The sequence below is a fragment of the Oncorhynchus nerka genome, linkage group LG13, assembly GCF_034236695.1.
Source record: "Oncorhynchus nerka isolate Pitt River linkage group LG13, Oner_Uvic_2.0, whole genome shotgun sequence".
Taxonomy (NCBI): domain Eukaryota; kingdom Metazoa; phylum Chordata; class Actinopteri; order Salmoniformes; family Salmonidae; genus Oncorhynchus; species Oncorhynchus nerka.
Window position 1 is genome coordinate 84,504,913 of NC_088408.1, and position 23,568 is coordinate 84,528,480.

At 44.3% G+C, this 23,568-nt stretch overlaps 2 protein-coding genes across 3 annotated transcripts in view; one reads left to right on the forward strand and one right to left on the reverse strand.

Annotated features, from left to right (window-relative positions):
• LOC115140282 (zinc finger SWIM domain-containing protein 6-like) overlaps positions 1-14,770 on the reverse strand; it is a 72,585-nt gene extending 57,815 nt beyond the window's left edge. The window contains exon 1 of the mRNA XM_065026778.1: positions 13,905-14,770. Coding sequence (XP_064882850.1) covers positions 13,905-14,331 — 427 coding nt within the window. The 5' untranslated portion in view covers positions 14,332-14,770. The remainder of the gene's footprint in view (positions 1-13,904) is intronic.
• Positions 14,771-18,757: 3,987 nt separating this feature from the next.
• Positions 18,758-20,474, forward strand: LOC115140603 (small integral membrane protein 15-like). 2 transcript variants are annotated; one of them, XM_029678953.2, is made up of 2 exons: positions 18,758-18,869; positions 19,827-20,474. In XM_029678953.2, the coding sequence occupies exons 1-2, from the start codon at positions 18,773-18,775 to the stop codon at positions 20,081-20,083; spliced, it is 354 nt and encodes a 117-aa protein (XP_029534813.1). In that variant the 5' UTR covers positions 18,758-18,772; the 3' UTR covers positions 20,084-20,474. The 2 variants fall into 2 exon arrangements, with proteins under 2 accessions (XP_029534813.1, XP_029534814.1); XM_029678954.2 differs by having other exon boundaries at positions 18,809-18,873.
• Positions 20,475-23,568: the final 3,094 nt, after the last annotated feature.

Below are 23,568 nucleotides of genomic sequence, written 5' to 3' on the forward strand. Positions count from 1 at the left end.
CTCAATTGGAAGGTTGGGGCCGGGATTCGATCCCGGGTCAAGTCGTACCGAAGATTTAAAAAGTGGGGGATGCGATGCCTATGCTTGGGACTCAACATGAAGGAGATGGATTGGGGGTAAGACCCAGACTAGCATCCTGTCCAGGGTGTGCACTTGTACAATCTGCCTCACACTAGCCTACATAAACAGGAGATGGGCTCCTGCCCTATGGGCCGTTGTGGCTGGGACTTACTAGAGAAGCAGGGTTGGACCCAGATTGTAGTAGTAGTACTGTACATAACAGTATGTTAGTGGAAGGGAGGACAGTAGTACTGAACATAACAGTATGTTAGTGGAAGGGAGGACAGTAGTACTGAACATAACAGTATGTTAGTGGAAGGGAGGACAGTAGTACTGAACATAACAGTATGTTAGTGGAAGGGAGGACAGTAGTACTGAACATAACAGTATGTTAGTGGAAGGGAGGACAGTAGTACTGAACATAACAGTATGTTAGTGGAAGGGAGGACAGTAGTACTGAGCATAACAGTATGTTAGTGGAAGGGAGGACAGTAGTACTGAACATAACAGTATGTTAGTGGAAGGGAGGACAGTAGTACTGAACATAACAGTATGTTAGTGGAAGGGAGGACAGTAGTACTGAACATAACAGTATGTTAGTGGAAGGGAGGACAGTAGTACTGAACATAACAGTATGTTAGTGGAAGGGAGGACAGTAGTACTGAACATAACAGTATGTTAGTGGAAGGGAGGACAGTAGTACTGAACATAACAGTATGTTAGTGGAAGGGAGGACAGTAGTACTGAACATAACAGTATGTTAGTGGAAGGGAGGACAGTAGTACTGAACATAACAGTATGTTAGTGGAAGGAGGACAGTAGTACTGAACATAACAGTATGTTAGTGGAAGGGAGGACAGTAGTACTGAACATAACAGTATGTTAGTGGAAGGGAGGACAGTAGTACTGAACATAACAGTATGTTAGTGGAAGGGAGGACAGTAGTACTGAACATAACAGTATGTTAGTGGAAGGGAGGACAGTAGTACTGAACATAACAGTATGTTAGTGGAAGGGAGGACAGTAGTACTGAACATAACAGTATGTTAGTGGAAGGGAGGACAGTAGTACTGAACATAACAGTATGTTAGTGGAAGGGAGGACAGTAGTACTGAACATAACAGTATGTTAGTGGAAGGGAGGACAGTAGTACTGAACATAACAGTATGTTAGTGGAAGGGAGGACAGTAGTACTGAACATAACAGTATGTTAGTGGAAGGGAGGACAGTAGTACTGAACATAACAGTATGTTAGTGGAAGGGAGGACAGTAGTACTGAACATAACAGTATGTCAGTGGAAGGGAGGACAGTAGTACTGAACATAACAGTATGTCAGTGGAAGGGAGGACAGTAGTACTGAACATAACAGTATGTCAGTGGAAGGGAGGACAGTAGTACTGAACATAACAGTATGTCAGTGGAAGGGAGGACAGTAGTACTGAACATAACAGTATGTCAGTGGAAGGGAGGACAGTAGTACTGAACATAACAGTATGTCAGTGGAAGGGAGGACAGTAGTACTGAACATAACAGTATGTTAGTGGAAGGGAGGACAGTAGTACTGAACATAACAGTATGTTAGTGGAAGGGAGGACAGTAGTACTGAACATAACAGTATGTTAGTGGAAGGGAGGACAGTAGTACTGAACATAACAGTATGTTAGTGGAAGGGAGGACAGTAGTACTGAACATAACAGTATGTTAGTGGAAGGGAGGACAGTAGTACTGAACATAACAGTATGTTAGTGGAAGGGAGGACAGTAGTACTGAACATAACAGACAGTATGTTAGTGGAAGGGAGGACAGTAGTACTGAACATAACAGTATGTTAGTGGAAGGGAGGACAGTAGTACTGAACATAACAGTATGTTAGTGGAAGGGAGGACAGTAGTACTGAACATAACAGTATGTTAGTGGAAGGGAGGACAGTAGTACAGAACATAACAGTATGTTAGTGGAAGGGAGGACAGTAGTACTGAACATAACAGTATGTTAGTGGAAGGGAGGACAGTAGTACTGAACATAACAGTATGTCAGTGGAAGGGAGGACAGTAGTACTGAACATAACAGTATGTTAGTGGAAGGGAGGACAGTAGTACTGAACATAACAGTATGTTAGTGGAAGGGAGGACAGTAGTACTGAACATAACAGTATGTTAGTGGAAGGGAGGACAGTAGTACTGTACATAACAGTATGTTAGTGGAAGGGAGGACAGTAGTACTGAACATAACAGTATGTTAGTGGAAGGGAGGACAGTAGTACTGAACATAACAGTATGTCAGTGGAAGGGAGGACAGTAGTACTGAACATAACAGTATGTTAGTGGAAGGGAGGACAGTAGTACTGAACATAACAGTATGTTAGTGGAAGGGAGGACAGTAGCAGGATACCCAACTGTTAGTACTATGATTTCCCTTTGTAGCGAAGTCAATTGCAGAAATTCAGTTAACGTTTTTTCAAAATTCTGTTACCAATAACAGAAGAGTTTTAATCAATAATTAATAAACAAAAAAACGCAGGTGTAGGCAACTACATTCAGCCAAGGGCTGATTTATGTCAGAGCAGATGGTCGACCATAATTATAATAATTTGTACACTACAAATTGAACCCCCCAAAAAATAAAAGGCCAACAATAGATTGTATTTGAAAATAACAATAATTTCATAGCTTGATTACATTGAGACACAATCACATGATGAAGAAAACACTGTGTGTGTGTGTGTGTGTGTGTGTGTGTGTGTGTAAATTATTACTAAAAACACTTGTGAGATCATTTTGGCCCACCTGTCACCTGTTGCAGATCCCTACCATAACTAATTAATAGGTGTACCTTTACTTGTTACTTCCGTGTAAAGAAGGGGGGCGGCGTCCAGAACTAGGGCCTCCACAGAGGTTTGATGCCCACACAGACCCTCCCATATCGGTTTAGGTTTGCGGCCGGGAGTCCGAACCTTTTGGGGGGGGGAGGGCTGTGTGGGCATCAAACCTCTGTATCTTTGTTTTCTTTATTATTTTGGCTAGGTCAGGGTGTGACGAGGGTGGTTTGTTTAGTTTTAGCATTGTCTAGGGGTTTTTGTATGTCTAGGGGGTTTTGTATGTCATGGGGTTTTTCTCGTCTAGGGGTTTATATGTCTATGGTTGCCTAGATTGATTGAGAACCAGAGGCAGCTGTTTATCGGTGTCTCTGATCGGGGACCATATTTAGGTATATTCCTTGGATAGAATAACAACCCACCAACTATGTTTAGTTGCCTGTTCTGCACTAGCCAGATTAGCTTCACGGTTCGTTTTATTCAGTATTTGTTCTTTCATTAAATAAGTATGTACGCTTACCACGCTGCGCCTTGGTCTCCTCATTATGACGACTGTGACAGAGACCCATTTTCCATCCGTTTGACAAGAAATGAAAGCCTTTGTTCATTCCAATTTTTCAGGATGGAAAAAATATGTCTTAATATATTTATTTGTATCTTTCATTTGACACCCAGTTTGACATGCACCTACGAACTTCACGTTGGTGCTCATTGGTCTTTTTACATGGAAATGATCATATACTGCATGAGTACGTGCATGCATGTGTGTGTGAGGGAGCTAGCGTGTGGTTGAGGGGTGAAAGTGGGGGCCAGAGAGAATCAGAGCTATAGAGCCAAACGCTCAGCTTAGGCAGGACTATGGCTGGAGCCAAGGCAAGGGGCCAGGAGAGGAGGGAGGGGGCTGGGAACGGGAGGAGGCTGGGGCAGAACCAGGGGCCCCAAGCCAGTTGTGGTTCTGCAGCAGTAAAGCTATTCATTAGGCCTGTAGTCATGACACACTGAGCTCCCAAACAGGTGGAGAGAGAGAGAGAGAGAGAGAGAGAGTTGAAAGGGTGTGTAATTAAGGCAGAGCAGCAGGTATACTGGCCTTGTTTCTAGAAAAGTGTTGAGATGAGATTTGAAGACAAGGAGAGTGGTTGAGGTTTTGCCACAGGACAAGTTGCTGCTGGGAGAAAATCACTTTCCAGGCTATTATATATCCATTCAGATGAGCAAGTCACTGTGATAAAAGCATTTGTCTGTGTGTTCAATTGAGTCAGAAGTTTTGAGCCACTGCAGTTGGACAGTCATAACTACACACTGCATATCAATGAGCTGCAGGTGGACAGTCATAACTACACACTGCATATCAATGAGCTGCAGTTGGACAGTCATAACTACACACTGCATATCAATGAGCTGCAGTTGGACAGTCATAACTACACACTGCATATCAATGAGCTGCAGTTGGACAGTCATAACTACACACTGCATATCAATGAGCTGCAGTTGGACAGTCATAACTACACACTGCATATCAATGAGCTGCAGGTGGACAGTCATAACTACACACTGCATATCAATGAGCTGCAGTTGGACAGTCATAACTACACACTGCATATCAATGAGCTGCAGGTGGACAGTCATAACTACACACTGCATATCAATGAGCTGCATATCACACTGCATATCAATGAGCTGCAGGTGGATCAATGAGTCATAAGTCTACACACTGCATATCAATGAGCTGCAGGTGGACAGTCATAACTACACACTGCATATCAATGAGCTGCAGGTGGACAGTCATAACTACACACTGCATATCAATGAGCTGCAGGTGGACAGTCATAACTACACACTGCATATCAATGAGATAATAGGCTATAGTGAGGGAAATAGTGCATGAGGGAAGGACACACACACACACCCCTCCCCTTGATTGGCATATGCAGAGGGTGCACACAGACCCTCTTCCTTCTCCTTCACAAACTAACCCCTCCACCTCCCCTTCACAAACTAACCCCTCCACCTCCCCTTCACAAACTAACCCCTCCACCTCTCCTTCACAAACTAACCCCTCCACCTCTCCTTCACAAACTAACCCCTCCACCTCTCCTTCACAAACTAACCCCTCCACCTCTCCTTCACAAACTAACCCCTCCACCTCTCCTTCACAAACTAACCCCTCCACCTCTCCTTCACAAACTAACCCCTCCACCTCTCCTTCACAAACTAACCCCTTCCTCATTCCAACTCTCCTCCCCCCCTTCCTCAACAAATAAACCCCTGGTCTCCCCGCCTCTATCCCCATCGCTCCCCTGGTCCTCTTCTCTCCCCCTCTCGCTCTCTCTCTCTCTATGTGGGGGTTGATGGCGGAGGGAGGGTGTGGAATATAGATCATTGGGAGATGGATAGTGGACCAAGAGCTCCGCTCGATCCTGCAGGTCCCAGACCAGAGATGAACTAAATATTAACTGACACAAACACAGGGGACAGACACAGCTGCTGCTGCCTGTAGGACTATGGAGACTGCTTTTATCCTCCATATTCCTCCATGCAAACTGCTGCTGCCTGTAGGACTGCTTTTTATCCTCCATATTCACTGGAGAGAGACGCACACATGCAAACTGCTACTGCCTGTAGGACTATGGAGAATGCTTTTATCCTCCATATTCACTGGAGAGAGACGCACACATGCAAACTGCTACTGCCTGTAGGACTATGGAGAATGCTTTTATCCTCCATATTCACTGGAGAGAGACGCACACATGCAAACTGCTACTGCCAGGACTAAACTGCTTTTATCCTCCATATTCACTGGAGAGAGACGCACACATGCAAACTGCTACTGCCTGTAGGACTATGGAGACTGCTTTTATCCTCCATATTCACTGGAGAGAGACGCACACATGCAAACGCAACACACACACAATACACACAGAGACATGTTAACTGCAAAGTGCACACACACACACCAGGGGCAAGCTGGTAATCACAGTCTCTCCTCCCCCTCCCGGCCAGGGCGAATGGAGCGAATGAAAAAAGGAATAAATCTTTATTAGGAGACATGTCCCTCTACTCTATCGATCGACCGCTCCCTCCCTCCCTCCCTCCCCTCTCTCTCTCTTTGCTTTCTTTTGTTTTTATAGGCGTGTCTGCCATCCATCCAGTCCAATAGACTCTGACTGTAAGTCACAGAGAAGGCCATTACCCATCACTCCCTGGATTACACGTGTCTCAGTAGAGCCCCGAGGAGGCTGGGAGGAGGGCCTGACTGGGTTCTGCTGAGAGGAGGACCTGACTGGGTTCTGCTGAGAGGAGGACCTCACTGGGTTCTGCTGGGAGGAGGGCCTGACTGGGTTCTGCTGGGAGGAGGGCCTGACTGGGTTCTGCTGGGAGGAGGGCCTGCCTGACTGGGTTCTGCTGGGAGGAGGACCTGACTGGGTTCTGCTGGTTAGGGGAACATCCAGGCCAGAATGGGCCACATCAGACAGACACAGCCCACATCTAGATACATGCATCAATTATGCTAATCAAGCACTCCAAATGGTAGCCTGTAACAAATATGGCCACTGGTGTCCCCCACTCCCCACCACTGAATGTTGCTTTGGATAGGAATGGTGTGGTTCAGAGAGCAGAGAGCCCCAGGGCAGGTCTGGCTCATGGTACTAGAGCAGAGTTTCCTGTGGGAGCCTCACGGACACAGGAAGTAGAAAGGCCTACAGTGTATTTCCATTCTAGATGGATGAGCATAAATAAGATATGAGCTTCTATTAACATTACAGGAGGGTAACTAGCTCCGACTTTGCTGATTGCTACTTTGAGGGAAATGTATTTACTATAACTGTGATATGTGCGTCTCCTAAATGACTCAAATGTCAAATGTAAATGGAGAAAAATATATGAGCTTCTATTAACATGCTTACTGGAGGGAAAGTGGAAGACATGAGCTTCTATTAACATGCTTACTGGAGGGAAAGTGGAAGACATGAGCTTCTATTAACATGCTTACTGGAGGGAAAGTGGAAGACATGAGCTTCTATTAACATGCTTACTAGAGGGAAACTGGAAGACATGAGCTTCTATTAACATGCTTACTGGAGGGAAACTGGAAGACATGAGCTTCTATTAACATGCTTACTGGAGGGAAAGTGGAAGACATGAGCTTCTATTAACATGCTTACTGGAGGGAAAGTGGAAGACATGAGCTTCTATTAACATATATTCCACCAGTTAGGATGTGTTTATTAGAAAACAGTCATGTGCCTGTGGACAGTCCCTGGAACGGAATGACACAGCTGGGGACAGTCTGACCTTTGGCCTAGTCCCCGAGGGGTCAAGTGATGAGGTCAGACTGAGGCCAGCTCCGTGGAGGAGGAGAGGGAGTGAACACCTCCACCCCTTGAGTGTGTGTGAGGGGTCATCGCCAGGTAAACTGTTCATTCTAAGGGGCCAAACAAAAAAGGTGCCAAAACAAAACTAAATAACTTGCCTGGCGCCCTGAGGCTATGAGACAAGTGTGTGTGTGTGTGTGTGTGTGTGTGTGTGTGTGTGTGTGAATGAATGGAAACAAGATAGGATGAGAACGAAGATTGACAGGAATGCCATCCACCCTCATCTTTAGAATGCCTAGACTCTATCCAGGCTGAAACACACACAGCCATATTTACAATTTTGCCTACCTTTAACAACATATCAAATTATTTCAGATTTGCATAAAATTCTCCAAACACAACAGTAACCGTTGAGCCGTAAACAACCCAAACCAGTTGTGGTTCAGATAGGGACAGGGAGAAACCTTCACACCACCCAGCCCTCCAGTGGCCCCGGTGGTCGCTCGCCATGTTTGTTTTTGGGCAGATAGAGATGTTTATTCTCAAATCAGTAACGACAGCAGGTAGGATAACCATCAACCACTTTACTCCAGGCTTACAGACTGAGGCAAGGATAGGGGCCCGAACGCACACACACAGAAACGGATGGGGGCCCGAACGCACACACACAGAAACGGGATCCAGGCAGAATGGGGGCAGGGTCCAGCTTAGTGCTTATTTCAGCAGCAGCACATTGGTGCAAAGAGGAATTAATTATCAAGAAAAAGATAGAGCCAAATGCTGAGTTTGGCATTCCTCTGCTGTTATTATTGACAAATCGAGAGAAGAGAGGACTGGTAATAAAAGTAATGAAATGGAGAACATTTAAATGGGGTCTTGTCATTGGTGCTATAGCCATCTCTCTTTCCTCTTTGTTCCCTCCCTCTCTCCTCTGGTTTGAGACGAGAGCATATGAGCGGCATTCTGGGGAAGACCGAATTCTTGGAAAGTGTCATGACACAACCCAGCCACAGGCCAAGACTAGAGACAGGAAAACACCACAGGCTGGGGCTGAAGACTGAGGCTGGAGAATGGAACTGGAGAAGGGGGCTGTATGACTGGTGGTTAGGGCTGGAAGATCCATAACAGTTGGGCTTTTTGGCCACAAATATGAGTATAGGATGAGTCAACAACATTATTTGGGTATGAGTTAACAGAATATAGGGTGAGGAGCTGAGGGCTGGAACATGGAAGGTGGAGAGAGGAACAACAGCTGAGGTCTGGAAGGTGGGGAGGGGAACAGGGGCTGGAAAGAAATAATAATAATAAATAATAATAATAGCCATTTAGCAGATGCTTTTATTCATAGCGACTTACAGTCATGTGTGCATACATTTTACTGGAAGTTGGGGAGGGGAATATGAGCTGGGAACTGGAAGCTGGAATACAGCTGAAGTATCTGTGAGCTTCTTCAGAACTAGGCTACACCCTTTGTGTATCATCTGCCTATCTTTAAGCTCCCACCTCGGTTAATGTGTTTCCATGACAAAGCAGCTGAAACGAAGCCCATCTTGTATCCAGTCAGCCATACGAATGAAACTGAGTCGTAGGATACCGGTTTTCCCTAAAACACTCCTTACCCTTGGATGGTGCTCCCAAAGATGATGGATGAATGAAGATTGTAAACGGCCTGAGTGAACTAATGAAAAGAAATAGTGCGTTCAGGTCTACTTAACTGTGTGTGTATCCCATAGACAACAATGCTATAGCAGCAGGGTCTGGTCTACTTAGTTCATTTACGATTATTGAACCAGAAAAAAGAAAATGAAAAAAAACAAAACTGCAAGTGTGGTGTCTCGCTTCCTCTTCCGTCTCTGGTGTGCTCATGTTCCTTTGGAAAGACAGTTGTTTACACTAACCCAGACCCAGCCATGTTTCTATGACGATAGGATCCCAGGGTCGGTCACATGGCAAGGGGAAAAGGGAGTCCCAGGGTCCAATCCAATCACAACAAGATAACCAGGTTACTGGGTTAACAGAATGGTCTGGGCGTATAGCGGTCATTAAAAATATTCATGCGAGTAGACCGCTGATTGGTCAGCTGATCCTCCTCAGCAAGATGGCATCAGATACAAGTTTGAGGTGGGGGTTTGTGGGTTGTCTCCAATGTATGCTTTGGCCACAAATATGAGTATAGGATGAGTCAACAACATTATTTGGGTATGAGTTAACAGAATATTTCACTGAACAGTTAGCATACTTTAAGAAGTGGCCATGAAGGAGATACATCTAAACAACCCTTAGGCCAGGTGGTTGTTTTAAAAGAAACTGTGCTCAGATAACTAACCTGAAAAAATAATGGAATCAACCATAAGGAAATAAAGGCTCCTCTACAACAGGAGAGTGTAGAGGCCTAGAGCTTTCTGCTTACATAGTGCCCAAATGGAGCCACAGAGACTCAAAGACAACATGGTCATGCAACATTTAAGTTCCAGATCATAAATCATGCACTTCTGTGAACGAAATACCTTTCATTCAATCAATGGAGAACAAACTGGATGAACTCCATCTTATCAACAGGACCTGAAGAACTGTAATATCCGATGTTTCTCGGAGTCGTGGCTTTATGGTAGAGTAGCCAGACTGAAGCCACTCTTCAGTAAAAGGCACATGACAGCCCGCTTGGAGTTTTCCAAAAGGCACCTAAAGGACTCTCAGACCATGAGAAACAAGATTCTCTGGTCTGATGAAACCAAGATGGAACTCTTTGGCCTGAATGCCAAGCGTCACATCTGGAGGAAACCTGGCACCATCCCTACGGTGAAGCATGGTGGTGGCAGCATCATGCTGTGGGGCTGTTTTTCAGCATCAGAGACTGGGAGACAAGTCAGGATCGAGGTAAAGATGAACGGCGCAAAGTACAGAGAGATCCTTGTTGAAAACCTGGAGCTAAGCACAAGCAAAATCCTAGAGGAAAACCTGGTTCAGTCTGCTTTTCACCAGACACTGGAAGGTGAATTCACCTTTCAGCAGGACAATACCTTAAAACACACGGCCAAATCTCCCCTGGAGTTGCTTACCAAGAAGATGGTGAATGTTCCTGCGTGGCAGAGTCACAGTTTTGAATTAAATATTTGTGCAAAGATCTTAAGAGACTTACCCAGATAGACTCAGAGCTGTCATCGCTGCCAAAGGTTATTCTAATATGTATCGACTCTGGAGTGTGAATACTTACGAAAATTAGACGTTTCGTATTTTATTTATTCTATTTATTTATTTATTCTCTGTTTTCACTTTGTCTTTATGTGCATTGTGTGTAGACGGGCGGGGAAAAACAAAAACAATTTCATAAATTTTTGAATAAGACTAACCTTACGAAATGTGGAAAAAGTGAAAGGATCTGAATACTTTCTGAAGACACTATCTACCTCAATTTCCTTGTACCCCTGAACATGGTACGTCCTCTATATAGCCAAGTTATCGTTACTCATTGTGTATGTAATTACTTTTATTATCACACGCTGTTACTTTTCTATTACTTCTTTATTTTTCCTTCTCTCTGCATTGCTGGGAAAGGCCAGTAAGTAAACTTTTCACTGTTCGTAAACACCACATGTAGACTAAGCACGTGACGGATAAAAGGCTTTCATTTGACACTGCCTGAAATGCCAAAGCAGGCCCCTGAAGAACTGAAGAAGCTTTTGCTGAAGAACTGAAGCAGAGAAGTGAGGTTGTGTGTTCTCAATACACACATGCTCAATGTCACTGTCTTAGTCACAGGCAGAGACATTTAAACCCATGAACGCGTACGCCAATTCTCATCCTCTCATGCACATGTGAGTAGTAACCCTAAACCTAGCCGAACTCTGCTAGCCAAACCGACCTTCGCTTGAACAACGAGAAAACAGCCGTAATAGAAATCTGTCATTCCTTTTGACATAGTCAAATAAAAATGTTCCTGAAAACGAGTCATCTCGTTGAATGACAACAAAGACTTTATAGAAGAATGCCTACTGTTGACCAATCACAGATGAAGGGGTGTAGACTTCAGATCTGAACTTCAGCTTGCACAAAAATGTTGTGCCCGAACAGTCAAAAAATAATAATAATAATTACCCAAGTCCAAACCTAACAAAAAAAGTCACATAATGTCACCATAATATAAGCACAAACTCTTCTGAACTATTAAGTATGCGTACGCCTTAAGAGGTCACTGTTGTTTTTTCACCTGCTAATGAGGCTAGTCTCCCCCACCACCTTCCTCCATCTTTCTCTCTGGAGTGATTTACCCCGTTCTGTGCCCATGACATAGTGCCCAACGTTCAGCTCAATGCTGCTGATAAATAAAGGTGATTTATAGGCGATATGAAGTCGATGTGAAGGCCTAAATTGGGATGAAATACAAACTGATGACACTACTGCTTGTGCACTCATTATTGCCGTATAAATGCTTAAGACATGGTTTACTAGGAGGCACACACACGTGCACACGGCAAAAGCATGAAGTCAACTACTTTCAGATAACTGCAACATGATGTCATAATCCACTCCATAGCTCATAATTAGGGCCAGGAGTTTTGGGGCACTTTGAGGCACTGTGCTTTTACAGGCTTTCCAGCATTGTCCACTAGTGTTGCTGCAGGTAGGAATTCCTGGGGGCAGAGTGACAGCTGACAGCTGATCCTATTGCACTGATGAATGCAGGTGTATTAGGGGTCTAGTAAAGGGACTCAAACCTGGGTCCAGCGACTGCCACTGGATTTCTCTCTCTCAAGCAAGTGAAATAGATAAAACAAAAGTTGTTTTTTTACAGTAAACACTACACTCAAAATGCCAAAGGATAGAGACATTTCAAATGTCATATTATGGCTATATATATATATATATATATATATATATATGTGTGTATGTGTATATATGTATTATACAGTGTTGTAACAATGTGCAAATAGTTACTGAGTCTGTACATAGTCAATGCCATATAGCATTTTTGTTTTGTCATGATTTGGTTGGGTCTAATTGTGTTGCTGTCCTGGGGCTCGCTCTCTCTCCATCTCTTCTACCCATTCTCTCCTTATACTGCATCCCCCATCCCTCCCCCTGGTCTACTCTTCAAACTCAGCATTGATGTACAGGGGGGTGATTAATGTCTTTGAGAAACAGATAAATAATCAGGAGACCAGGGGGCTGGTAGTTGGCCTTAGGGGAGTAAATATGGAGCATTTTATAGCTGTTCACCAGGGAGAGGGGGAGAGTACAGACTCATTCAACTAGATTAGCTTTTACACACAACAACCTCTGCCTTCTCGCTCTGTTCATGTACCGTCTTTCATCAACACCCCAATAGTACACACACACACACACACACACACTTTGGACAAATCCTCCAGCGGTTGACAGCCCCCTCCCTCCCATGTCACCCTGCTTTTAAGCCGTTCCTCCTGTGTCAGCCTATCCCCTGGGAGAAGATTGCATCTTTTATTTATCACTTTATTTTACCTGCAAAAAATTGGGGGTGAAAATTGCAATCAGCACAACAGGCCCTCCTTCTGCTGAGGGTTCACCTGTCATCCTCCCTCTCCCTGCTAGCATGCGGAATGAGACAGACAACACACAAACTCCTCTTTCCATCCATCTCCCTCTTTTACACACACACACACACACACACACACACACACACACACACACACACACACACACACACACACACACACACACACACACACCTCACCAAATCTGAACCAACACTCATTTGCTAACATGGCAACATGGCAGGCAGCACACAAATAAGCATTAATGCTAAGGAATCTGGTAAACAGCTAGGAGCTGGTGGAGGGATACTGTTGTGCACAACATATGATCCAAGACCTAAAGAGCTGGAGAAATACAGATCCTTCTGAAGGGAGAGAACCAGGGGAGGAGGGACGGGGAAAGATCCTGCATATGTAATCAAGTTTGCAGATTGCATTAGAATTCAGATGAACTGGGGAGGGTAATGAAATTAAAATGCTGAAGCGTTTCCAAGGGTGGGGAGGCAGGGTGACAGCTGAGCCTATTGCACTGATGAATGCAGGAATATTATGGCTCTGGTAAAGGGAGGCAGGAGGGTTGAGGCCACAGCAGGCTAAATGCCTATATTTATTTAGACTCGATATCCTACAAATAATGCATTATGGAATAGGACGCATAACTGTACGACATTGGCAATGGCATAGCCTACACTAGCTCGTGCCATCTCATAGCCTACTCATTTTCTCGTGCTTGGAAAAATCTCCCACGAAAGCTGAAAAGCAGTAGAAAAAAAGCTTATACATCTCACAAAAGGTGTTTGGCAAACAAAATAGAGGCGCTGTAGCTTTAAATCGCTGTCCCCCCCAACCGTTCTACATATATACAATTTATCCAGTGGTGAACAGATATAGGGGCTTTTGTTTGGTTACCCATTGGAGGTAGACAGAAAGCTGAAAAGACAAACGATCACGAAAATATGAACAAAGTGCTATGCGTTCAAATGGGAACGGCTCAGGGCAATTTTATATGCACACTGGGCAAAAACAAAGGGAAAACTGTTCGTTACTCTGCCCCCTTCACTGGAAATGACAGAATAGCATGGAATGAATGCGGGTAGATAATGTCAATTCTCTCTCCCACATGACAGATATACCAACGTGGGTTAGCTAACTGTTATTCCCCGGCAAGCATCATATTTCCCAGTAGCCTAGCGATAGATACTCACCGACTTGCAGTACGTTGTCCACCCAGCCGCCCTCCAGCAGAGTGACACCCCGTAGGAAAGGCAGCTGAGTCTCTTCATGATTTTCCCCGCTAGTTCCACTCTCTTCTCCTCCGGTGTTGAACGAAGAATACATGCAGATCTCCTTTTCGCTCCTCGGAAAGGACCAGTACACGATCCTTCTCTGGACGGGTTCTGGAATACGTTCGAACCGTTCCTCCACCCGTTGGAAGGGCCACTTCTCCGCGACTCTCCGCGCCGCTATGTCTAGCAGCGATTCGGGGTTGTGTGTTTTTCCCGATCCCCCTGGAGCGGACCCCGGACCGCCACACAGTACTCCTCCAGCCCGCTGCCCCTGTCTGCATGCCGGGTTGTAGCCGGGCCTGCAGCAGAGCCGCTTGGCCGGGGGCTGCTGGACTCGCTCCGCCATGATTGCACCGCTGTAACTTGCAGCACAGTCTCCCCGATCATATAAACGGGATACGGAAGAGAAAAGGGCACTCCAACCGATTGTTTGCCGTACATGGAGAGACGACCCTTATTTGGAATTAGTAGGCGGTTTCTTTTGGGTTCGGCGAAGTCCTTTGTGTTGTCAAATTAACCGAGATGGGTGGGATCCTTGGTCATCCTGGGCCGATTCCAGCGCACAAGTGTCGGTGAAAAAAGGAGCTATAGGCGGAATTCCCAAACGTCGGCAAATCCTTTGTGAAGCCATTCCGGAGCGAGAAGGCGGGGCCCCAGTGTGTGGTGGTGGGGGGATACTAAAAGACGAAAATACTCTGAAGTTTGTTAGTGTTTGAGTTTAAAGGCGGGGTCTTATCCAAGGGCGGTCTTATAGTTTCCCACAGGGGTTAAAGGGGCAAGAGTTGAAGCCGCATTTTTGGTATTGAAGAAGACCTCTACAACCGTAGTCTCTCTCCTCTCAATAACATCACGAGTGACTGGGTTGTTTTCTTAGCAAGTTCAGAGGGCTCAACTGTCAGTGAGGGAGAGGGCGTGGGAGGAACGTAAGGATATGGACGGCTCGTCCATTCTCTAATCATTTTATCAATAAGGGCCTTATTCAATTAACAATGGCCTCTCTCTCTTTCTGTCTAATGAACAAAAGTAAATACCAAGAATACCAAGAATACATTCCAACATTGTATTCTAGCTCAAGGACTCACACTCACACACGTTTGACAAAAGTGCCTTAATTTTCTTTTCCTGTGTTGTAAGTTAACTGGGGTACCTTTTTATGAATGCCCATATTTATAAAGGGTTTGTGAATAGATTAACGTTATAACTAGCCTATAGGCCTAGACTTTGGCATAGGCTGATAGAATAACATGCTATGTTGAAACAATAGGCTGGTTTAGTAATGAGCATTATTAATCCCAACTAAAAGCAAACTCTCTGCTTGGTATGTGCATTTGCCTGTCTGGTTGTCCTGCATGCGTTTCAGGCGAACCCCCTCTCCTCCCCTGTGTGCAGAAGCCTTTGAACTGCAGGTGTGACCAACCCCGATTTGGTTTCAATACTTCCACACAGGAAGTTCAGACAGCCTGATGCTCCTTTGTTGTGGAGTTCAACTTTTTTATTTTCTCATTAAATATCAGAAAACTGGTGACCAAAACTTTTGGCCATCGATTCAAATGACATTTAACACTGCCTTCTACGGTTTAAACTCAAATAAACAAACACGGATGCAGATAAAGTTACATAGGCCTGCGTTTTGAGCACTTTCCAACATTGGCCTACCCCAAACAATTGTCAAAACAGCATGGTCTCAAGATGGTTGCCTTCAAAGAAGCACACTTGTAACCAGTGTTGGGGAGTAATGAACTACATGTAGTTCCACCAGTAAGTTAACTACATTTTGCAGCAGATTGGTGGTAGTTTAACTCATTTCAAATCTAGGTAGTGTTTTCAGTAGTTAAATGTTTTTGCCATTTAAAGGTGTAGCTAACTACTGGAACTGCACTACTTTTTTTTCCTAAAATAAAATATGGGGGAAGTAGGCAATCATTTCCTTTTGCAACACATTTGCCGAATTCTAATTCTCATTGGAAATTTAGTTGTGTTTAATAGGCTAATTTACACCTTATGTTAACATATTTTTGTATGCTCTAGTCGGCTGGCCCTCGCTACATATTCGTCGCCAGACCCACTGGCTCCAGGTCATCTACAAGTCCATGCTAGGTAAAGCTCCGCCTTATCTCAGTTCACTGGTCACGATGGCAACACCCATCCGTAGCACACGCTCCAGCAGGTGTATCTCACTGATCATCCCTAAAGCCAACACCTCATTTGGCCGCCTTTCGTTCCAGTACTCTGCTGCCTGTGACTGGAACGAACTGCAAAAATCGCTGAAGTTGGAGACTTTTATCTCCCTCACCAACTTCAAACATCAGCTATCCGAGCAGCTAACCGATCGCTGCAGCTGTACATAGTCTATTGGTAAATAGCCCACCCATTTTCACCTACCTCATTCCCATACTGTTTTTATACTGTTTTTTATTTTTTATTTATTTATTTACTTTTCTGCTCTTTTGCACACCAATATCTCTACCTGTACATGACCATCTGATCATTTATCACCCCAGTGTTAATCTGCAAAATTGTATTATTCGCCTACCTCATGCCTTTTGCACACATTGTATATAGACTGCCCATTTTTTTCTACTGTGTTATTGACTTGTTAATTGTTTACTCCATGTGTAACTCTGTGTTTTCTGTTCACACTGCTATGCTTTATCTTGGCCAGGTCGCAGTTGCAAATGAGAACTTGTTCTCAACTAGCCTACCTGGTTAAATAAAGGTGAAATAAAAATAAAAATAAATATGACTGCAAAATGATTTGTTCTTGCAATTTGTAGTCATTGACATTTCAGATTTACGCATGATCATTTTTCAGAAAGTCATTTGGAGGTAGTGAACTACTTTTTCAAAGTAACTTTGCTCAAGTAAATTATATTTACCGTAAGGGTAGCTTAAATAAAAGTTGTTCCTTTTAATGTCGAAATAAAAATGTCTCCAACCCCCTGATCACACAATCACAAACTGAAATATATGTGCGTCAGGGGAGGATGACTCATAATAATGTCTGGAATGGCGAGAATGAAATAGCATCGAACACATGGGAAGCCATGTGTTTAATGTATTATTTACCATTCCACTAATTCCACTCCAGCCATTACCACGAGCCCGTTCTCCCAAGTTAAGGTGCCACCAACCTCCTGTGGTGTGTGTACATTGTATAATCAATTAGTGAGAGAGAGCCTCAAATATCACATAAAATTTGTATATCCACTCTATTGTTGATAATAGAGCCTCCCACAATGCAGGCGATTGACTGCAGCATGAAGTTGGTTAACAGCAAATGCTGAAACTTGCAGTAAATTGCAGTCAAAACTTCAAATCAAATCAAACTTTATTTGTCACATGTGGGGTCAATATAATAGTACAAAACCAAATGGGGGGGGGGGGGTCAATGTAATATTCCGGTGGCCATTTGATTAGTTGTTCAGCAGTCTTATGGCTTGGGGGTAGAAGCTGTTAAGGAGTCTTTTGGTCCTAGACTTGGCGCTCTGGTACCGCTTGCCGTGCGGTTGCAGAGAAAACTATCTATGACTTGGGTGACTGGAGTCTCTGACTATTTTATGGGCTTTCCTCTGACACCGCCTATTATATAGGTCTTGGACTGCAGGAAGCTTGGCCCCAGTGATGTACTGGGCCGTACGTACTACTCTCTGTAGTGCCTTGAGGTCAGATGCCGAGCAGTTGCCATACCAGGCGGTGATGCAACCATGCTCTTGATTGGGCAGCTGTAGGACATTTTGAGGATCTGAGGACCCATGCCAAATCTTTTCAGTCTCCTGAGGGGGAAAAGGTTTTGTCGTGCCCTCTTCACGACTGTCTTGGTGTGTTTGGACCATGATAGATCGTTGGCGATCTTCATGCAGTCGACATTTAGGTGCAAGTCAGACTATTTTTATTCCCACAATGCAACACACTTTGAAAGTCAGTGACTAACGATGGTCACCGACTTGACAAAAGTGATCCACTCAAAAGCACCCAATAGGCCGTGTTCGATAGCATCAAATCCATGATGTATTGTTGGTAAATGGTGACTGAATGAGCTACAAATAATAATGAGTAGCGTGATTTGAGTAGTAGACGGCACAATATATATTTATATATATAAAAATAAGAATAACCAGGGGCACACTCAGACATAATTTACAAACAAAGCATTTGTGTTTAGTGAATCTGCCAGATCAGAGGCAGCAGGGATGACCAGGGATGTTCTCTTGATAAGTGTGAGAATTTGACAATTTTCCTGTCCTGCTAAGCATTTGTAATGTAATGAGTACTTTTTGGTGTCAGTGAAAATGTATGGAGTAAAAAGTAGATTATTTTCTTTAGGAATGCAGTGGAGTAAAAGTTGTCAAAAATAGTAAAGTACAGATACCCCCCAAAACTACTTAAGTAGTATTTTACTACTTTTTTTCTTAAGTACTTTACACAACTCTCAGTCAATCAGCAGTCGCCTGTACTATCGGCTTCCACATCGAACAATACCAATTTTGGTACCTATAATACAATACACTTTGAAAGGTAGTGACCGACGATTGTCACCGACTTGACAAAAGTGATCAGCTCAAGACCATCAAATCCATGATGCATTGTGGGTAAATGGTGATTGACTGACTGATCTACAATTTCGAACAAGCCCACTTTTGGTCCAGTAGTGCAACACAATGAAAAGCGGCTTGACAAAAGGGATCTGCTCAAACGCACGCATGAACTTTCTTGAAAAGTTCTCTCTAGTTGTCTAGAGTCTGAGGTCACTGGTATCCTTCCATCACAATAAAACTACAATTCCATACATGCCATGCCAGGCTGTACACGTCATAACCACTAGCAAGAACCAACTTCCTGGTGGTAGGGTGCCGGATCAGCGTGGGATAAAAACAAAAATCTCTGGTAAGTGAGTATGTTAAACTAATTATACCACTGTTATATAGCCTTGATTTAAATAGTTGTCGCTGTGTTTACTGCGAAACTAGATCAAAGTTGCTAGGGCGATGAGGCTGTTTTACAATGCAAATAAGCTAGCTAGCTACCTACCTAACGTTAGCGTAATTGATTACATTTACATTTACATTTAAGTCATTTAGCAGACGCTCTTATCCAGAGCGACTTACAAATTGGTGCATTCACCTTATGACCTCCAGTGGAACAGTAGTGCATCTAAATCTTTACAGACGCTAACTGAGTTTGTTATGTAGCTAACGGTTAGTGGCTAAGCTAATGTTAGTTGTAAAGAGGCAATCTGTCTTTTGCTTCTCCAGTACTAAAGTAATGTGTATATTCAGTGCGTTGTGCATAGGCTATTTCATGCTCATGGAATAACTATTTTGGGCGTGGAACTATCTGTGGTTGAGACTTTAAAATTACAGAGGCAGTTTGACTGTTTTTCACTTGTATACCAGTACACGGTAGGTATATAATCTAGCATACAAGACATCCAATGTAAACATAACATTGGTTAGATTTGAAATTAAAAGATGTCACCAGATTCTGAAACTGTGTGGCTGTAGCAACAGAGCCTAGGCTACTTCCATTTGACATTTTAAGTCATTTAGCAGAGGCTCTTATCCAGAGCAACTTACAATTAGTGCATTCATCTTAAGATAGGTGAGACCACATCATTCGTATAAAGTACATTTCCCCTCAACAATTTATCAAAGTCTGTGCTAGTAGGAAAAGATAAGTGTGTTTATTTTGGGGGGGAGTAGCAGCACCTGTTGGTGGTGAGTAAATTGTACCCAGTCAGCAGTTTAATGTTCAGCAGGGCAACAGTGTGTAGGCAGTGACAATGTTTTGTTGCAAGCTTCTTATGTTTAAATAATAAACCTTCTCCTCATTCCCATGTTCCAGGTTTGGGATTGGAGTTGCTGTTGGCGATCAGGATGATTGACATGCGGGCGTGGGCGGAGTACCTGGTGGAATGGGCGGCCAAGGACCCGTACGGCTTTCTGACCACTGTCATCCTGGCACTTACACCCCTCTTCATCGCCAGCGCCCTGTTGTCGTGGAAACTGGCCAAGATGATTGAAGTGCGCGACCGCGAACAGAAGAAGAAGCAGAAACGTCAGGAGAATATCGCCAAGGCCAAGAGGACCAAGAAAGACTGAACTGTGGAGGGAGAGAGAATAGCTACAGTACACAGCTATGCTCAACACTCTCTTCACTTGCAACACCGCTCCCCCTCGCCTCCTCAACCCAGTCCAGTGCAGGACCACAGACCATCACTCCTGTCCAGTGTAGGAAGGATTGTAGGCCCTACATGGTGGCCTTACAGAGCTGAGAGGGAACTGTATAGACAGAGGAGGCTCATTTGATTGGGCTATCAGCGTGTGAACCGGGATTCTGATTATGGTGGTGTTGCAGTACTTAGCATTCCATTTGTAACAACTCCATTCCAATGATTTCATAAACTACTTTGATTGTTTATCTCCATTTTAAATGACTTGTTAAATTTCTGAATCACTTGCATGTTTTTATTAAATGAACTTCTAAATAAAATAGGCTTGTATTTCTTTGCAAAACATAATTCCCCATAATCCTGCCTGTATGACGCTTAATTGAAAACGGTTGAGTTCCGACCCGACTTGATGCGCAGGCATTGTACTGCATCAACCAATGGTTTTATGTCATCAACTGTTCAGTCGGGCATAGACTGCTATATCATAGCTGATAATTAAACACCTATCCAATCGTTTTGAGATCTGACAGGAGTCTGGTATGAACTCGGGCAGGAACTCGACCAAGATATGTTCCAGGCAGTTGTCATGCATGGGCTTCATGTAGTTAAAAAAAAAAATGGTTAAAAGGTTTGTAGTGTCAGATGATGAGGTGTATATCATACATATGTAAAGACATAAAAAATAAATGTGTCACACTGAAAATATATGTATGCCATTTGGGCAAACACTTTATCCAAATCAACTTACAATAGTGTGCATACCTTTTTATATGGGTGGCCCCAGTGGGAATCAAACCCACCATTATGACATTGCAATCGCCATGATCTACCAACTGAGAAACACTACCACCTACTTGCCAGCACTTACATCACATCCCAGTTTGCTCAAGCCTGGTAGTTTAATTTACAAACCACAAAAAAATCATCAAATATACCTTGATTACCTACAACACAACTCGTATACAACGCCTTTATAGTTGGAGATCAGAAAATGTGTCTTCTACACCCCATGAATGCCACGCACTATATCAAGTTTCCCTGATTCAACACAAAAGGTTTTTCATGTAAGAGAGTATACATCATGTCCGTTGTATTCATTACTGCAAACCGTAATAAAACGTGTTGCGGTTGGAAACCACTTATGTCAAACTTGTTTGAAATGACCGGTTTCCATTGCCAAGCATTTTGCTAAGGTGTGCACTAATGAATACGATCCAGTCCATCTTCCAGCCCCAAGTTCCCTATACTAAAGGAGAGGGATTATGAAGCTTCCTTCCTCTACCTTGCTGCTTTCAATTGACCAGTCTTTTCAGGTGGGTCACTGAACAATGGTGGTGAGGATGGAAGGAAACTTGTGAAGTTCTATTTTGTGTATATAATGTGTTGTGTGTGTGTACCATAGTGTGCGTTAGGTACCAGTATCATGGCAAGGAAATAAGGATCCAAACATAGGCAGACATTTCTTAATAAGGTAAACAGTTCACACAACAGCAGGTTTTTAAAAGACCATAGAGTTCAGACTGCTTCGGGTTTTATGTTTTACCCTGGAAAATCCAGTATCGCAATACTGTTTTTTTGTGTGTGTGTGTGTGTATATCTTGGCTGTGGGTGTCCAGGAGTCAGGCTGGAATATGTTAGCTGTTCTGACATGCTCCTCGCTGGTCACTGGCTGGCCAAAGCTGAAGGCGGCGTGGCCCTCGGCTATGGTCTGAGTAGGCCAAGCCACCAGCCCCTCCTCATACTCCTTAGGAAGCAGCTGTCTCTCTCTTCCACCTCCCTCGCCTTGCCTTCTGTGTGCTCCCTGTAGTTCTGGTTCCTCACCAGCTACTGTGAAGGGCGCGCACACACACAAATCAAATCAAATTTATTTATATAGCCCTTCGTACATCAGCTGATATCTCAAAGTGCTGTACAGAAACCCAGCCTAAAACCCCAAACAGCAAGCAATGCAGGTGTAGAAGCACAGTGGCTAGGAAAAACACCCTAGAAAGGCCAAAACCTAGGAAGAAACTTAGAGAGGAACCAGGCTATGTGGGGTGGCCAGTCCTCTTTTGGCTGTGCCGGGTGGAGATTATAACAGAACATGGCCAAGATGTTCAAATGTTCATAAATGACCAGCATGGTCGAATAATAATAAGGCAGAACAGTTGAAACTGGAGCAGCAGCACGGCCAGGTGGACTGGGGACAGCAAGGAGTCATCATGTCAGGTAGTCCTGGGGCATGATCCTAGGGCTCAGGTCCTCCGAGAGAGAGAAAGAAAGAGAGAAAGAGAGAATTAGAGAGAGCACATGTGGGGTGGCCAGTCCTCTTCGGGCTGTGCCGGGTGGAGATTATAACAGAACATGGCCAAGATGTTCAAATGTTCATAAATGACCAGCATGGTCGAATAATAATAAGGCAGAACAGTTGAAACTGGAGCAGCAGCACGGCCAGGTGGACTGGTGACAGCAAGGAGTCATCATGTCAGGTAGTCCTGGGGCATGGTCCTAGGGCTCAGGTCCTCCGAGAGAGAGAAAGAAAGAGAGAATTAGAGAAAGCACACTTAAATTCACACAGGACACCAAATAGGACAGGAGAAGTACTCCAGATATAAAAAACTGACCCTAGCCCCCCGACACATAAACTACTGCAGCATAAATACTGGAGGCTGAGACAGGAGGGGTCAGGAGACACTGTGGCCCCATCCGAGGACACCCCCGGACAGGGCCAAACAGGAAGGATATAACCCCACCCACTTTGCCAAAGCACAGCCCCCACACCACTAGAGGGATATCTTCAACCACCAACTTACCATCCTGAGACAAGGCAAAGTATAGCCCACAAAGATCTCCGCCATGGCACAACCCAAGGGGGGGCGCCAACCCAGACAGGATGACCACATCAGTGAATCAACCCACTCAGGTGACGCACCCCTTCCAGGGACGGCGTGAGAGAGCCCCAGTAAAGCCAGTGACTCAGCCCCTGTAATAGGGTTAGAGGCAGAGAATCCCAGTGGAAAGAGGGGAACTGGCCAGGCAGAGACAGCAAGGGCGGTTCGTTGCTCCAGAGCCTTTCCGTTCACCTTTCCACTCCTGGGCCAGACTACACTCAATCATATGACCCACTGAAGAGATGAGTCTTCAGTAAAGACTTAAAGGTTGAGACCGAGTTTGCGTCTCTGACATGGGTAGGCAGACCGTTCCATAAAAATGGAGCTCTATAGGAGAAAGCCCTGCCTCCAGCTGTTTGCTTAGAAATTCTAGGGACAATTAGGAGGCCTGCGTCTTGTGACCGTAGCGTACGTGTAGGTATGTACGGCAGGACCAAATCAGAGAGATAGGTAGGAGCAAGCCCATGTAATGCTTTGTAGGTTAGCAGTAAAACCTTGAAATCAGCCCTTGCTTTGACAGGAAGCCAGTGTAGGGAGGCTAGCA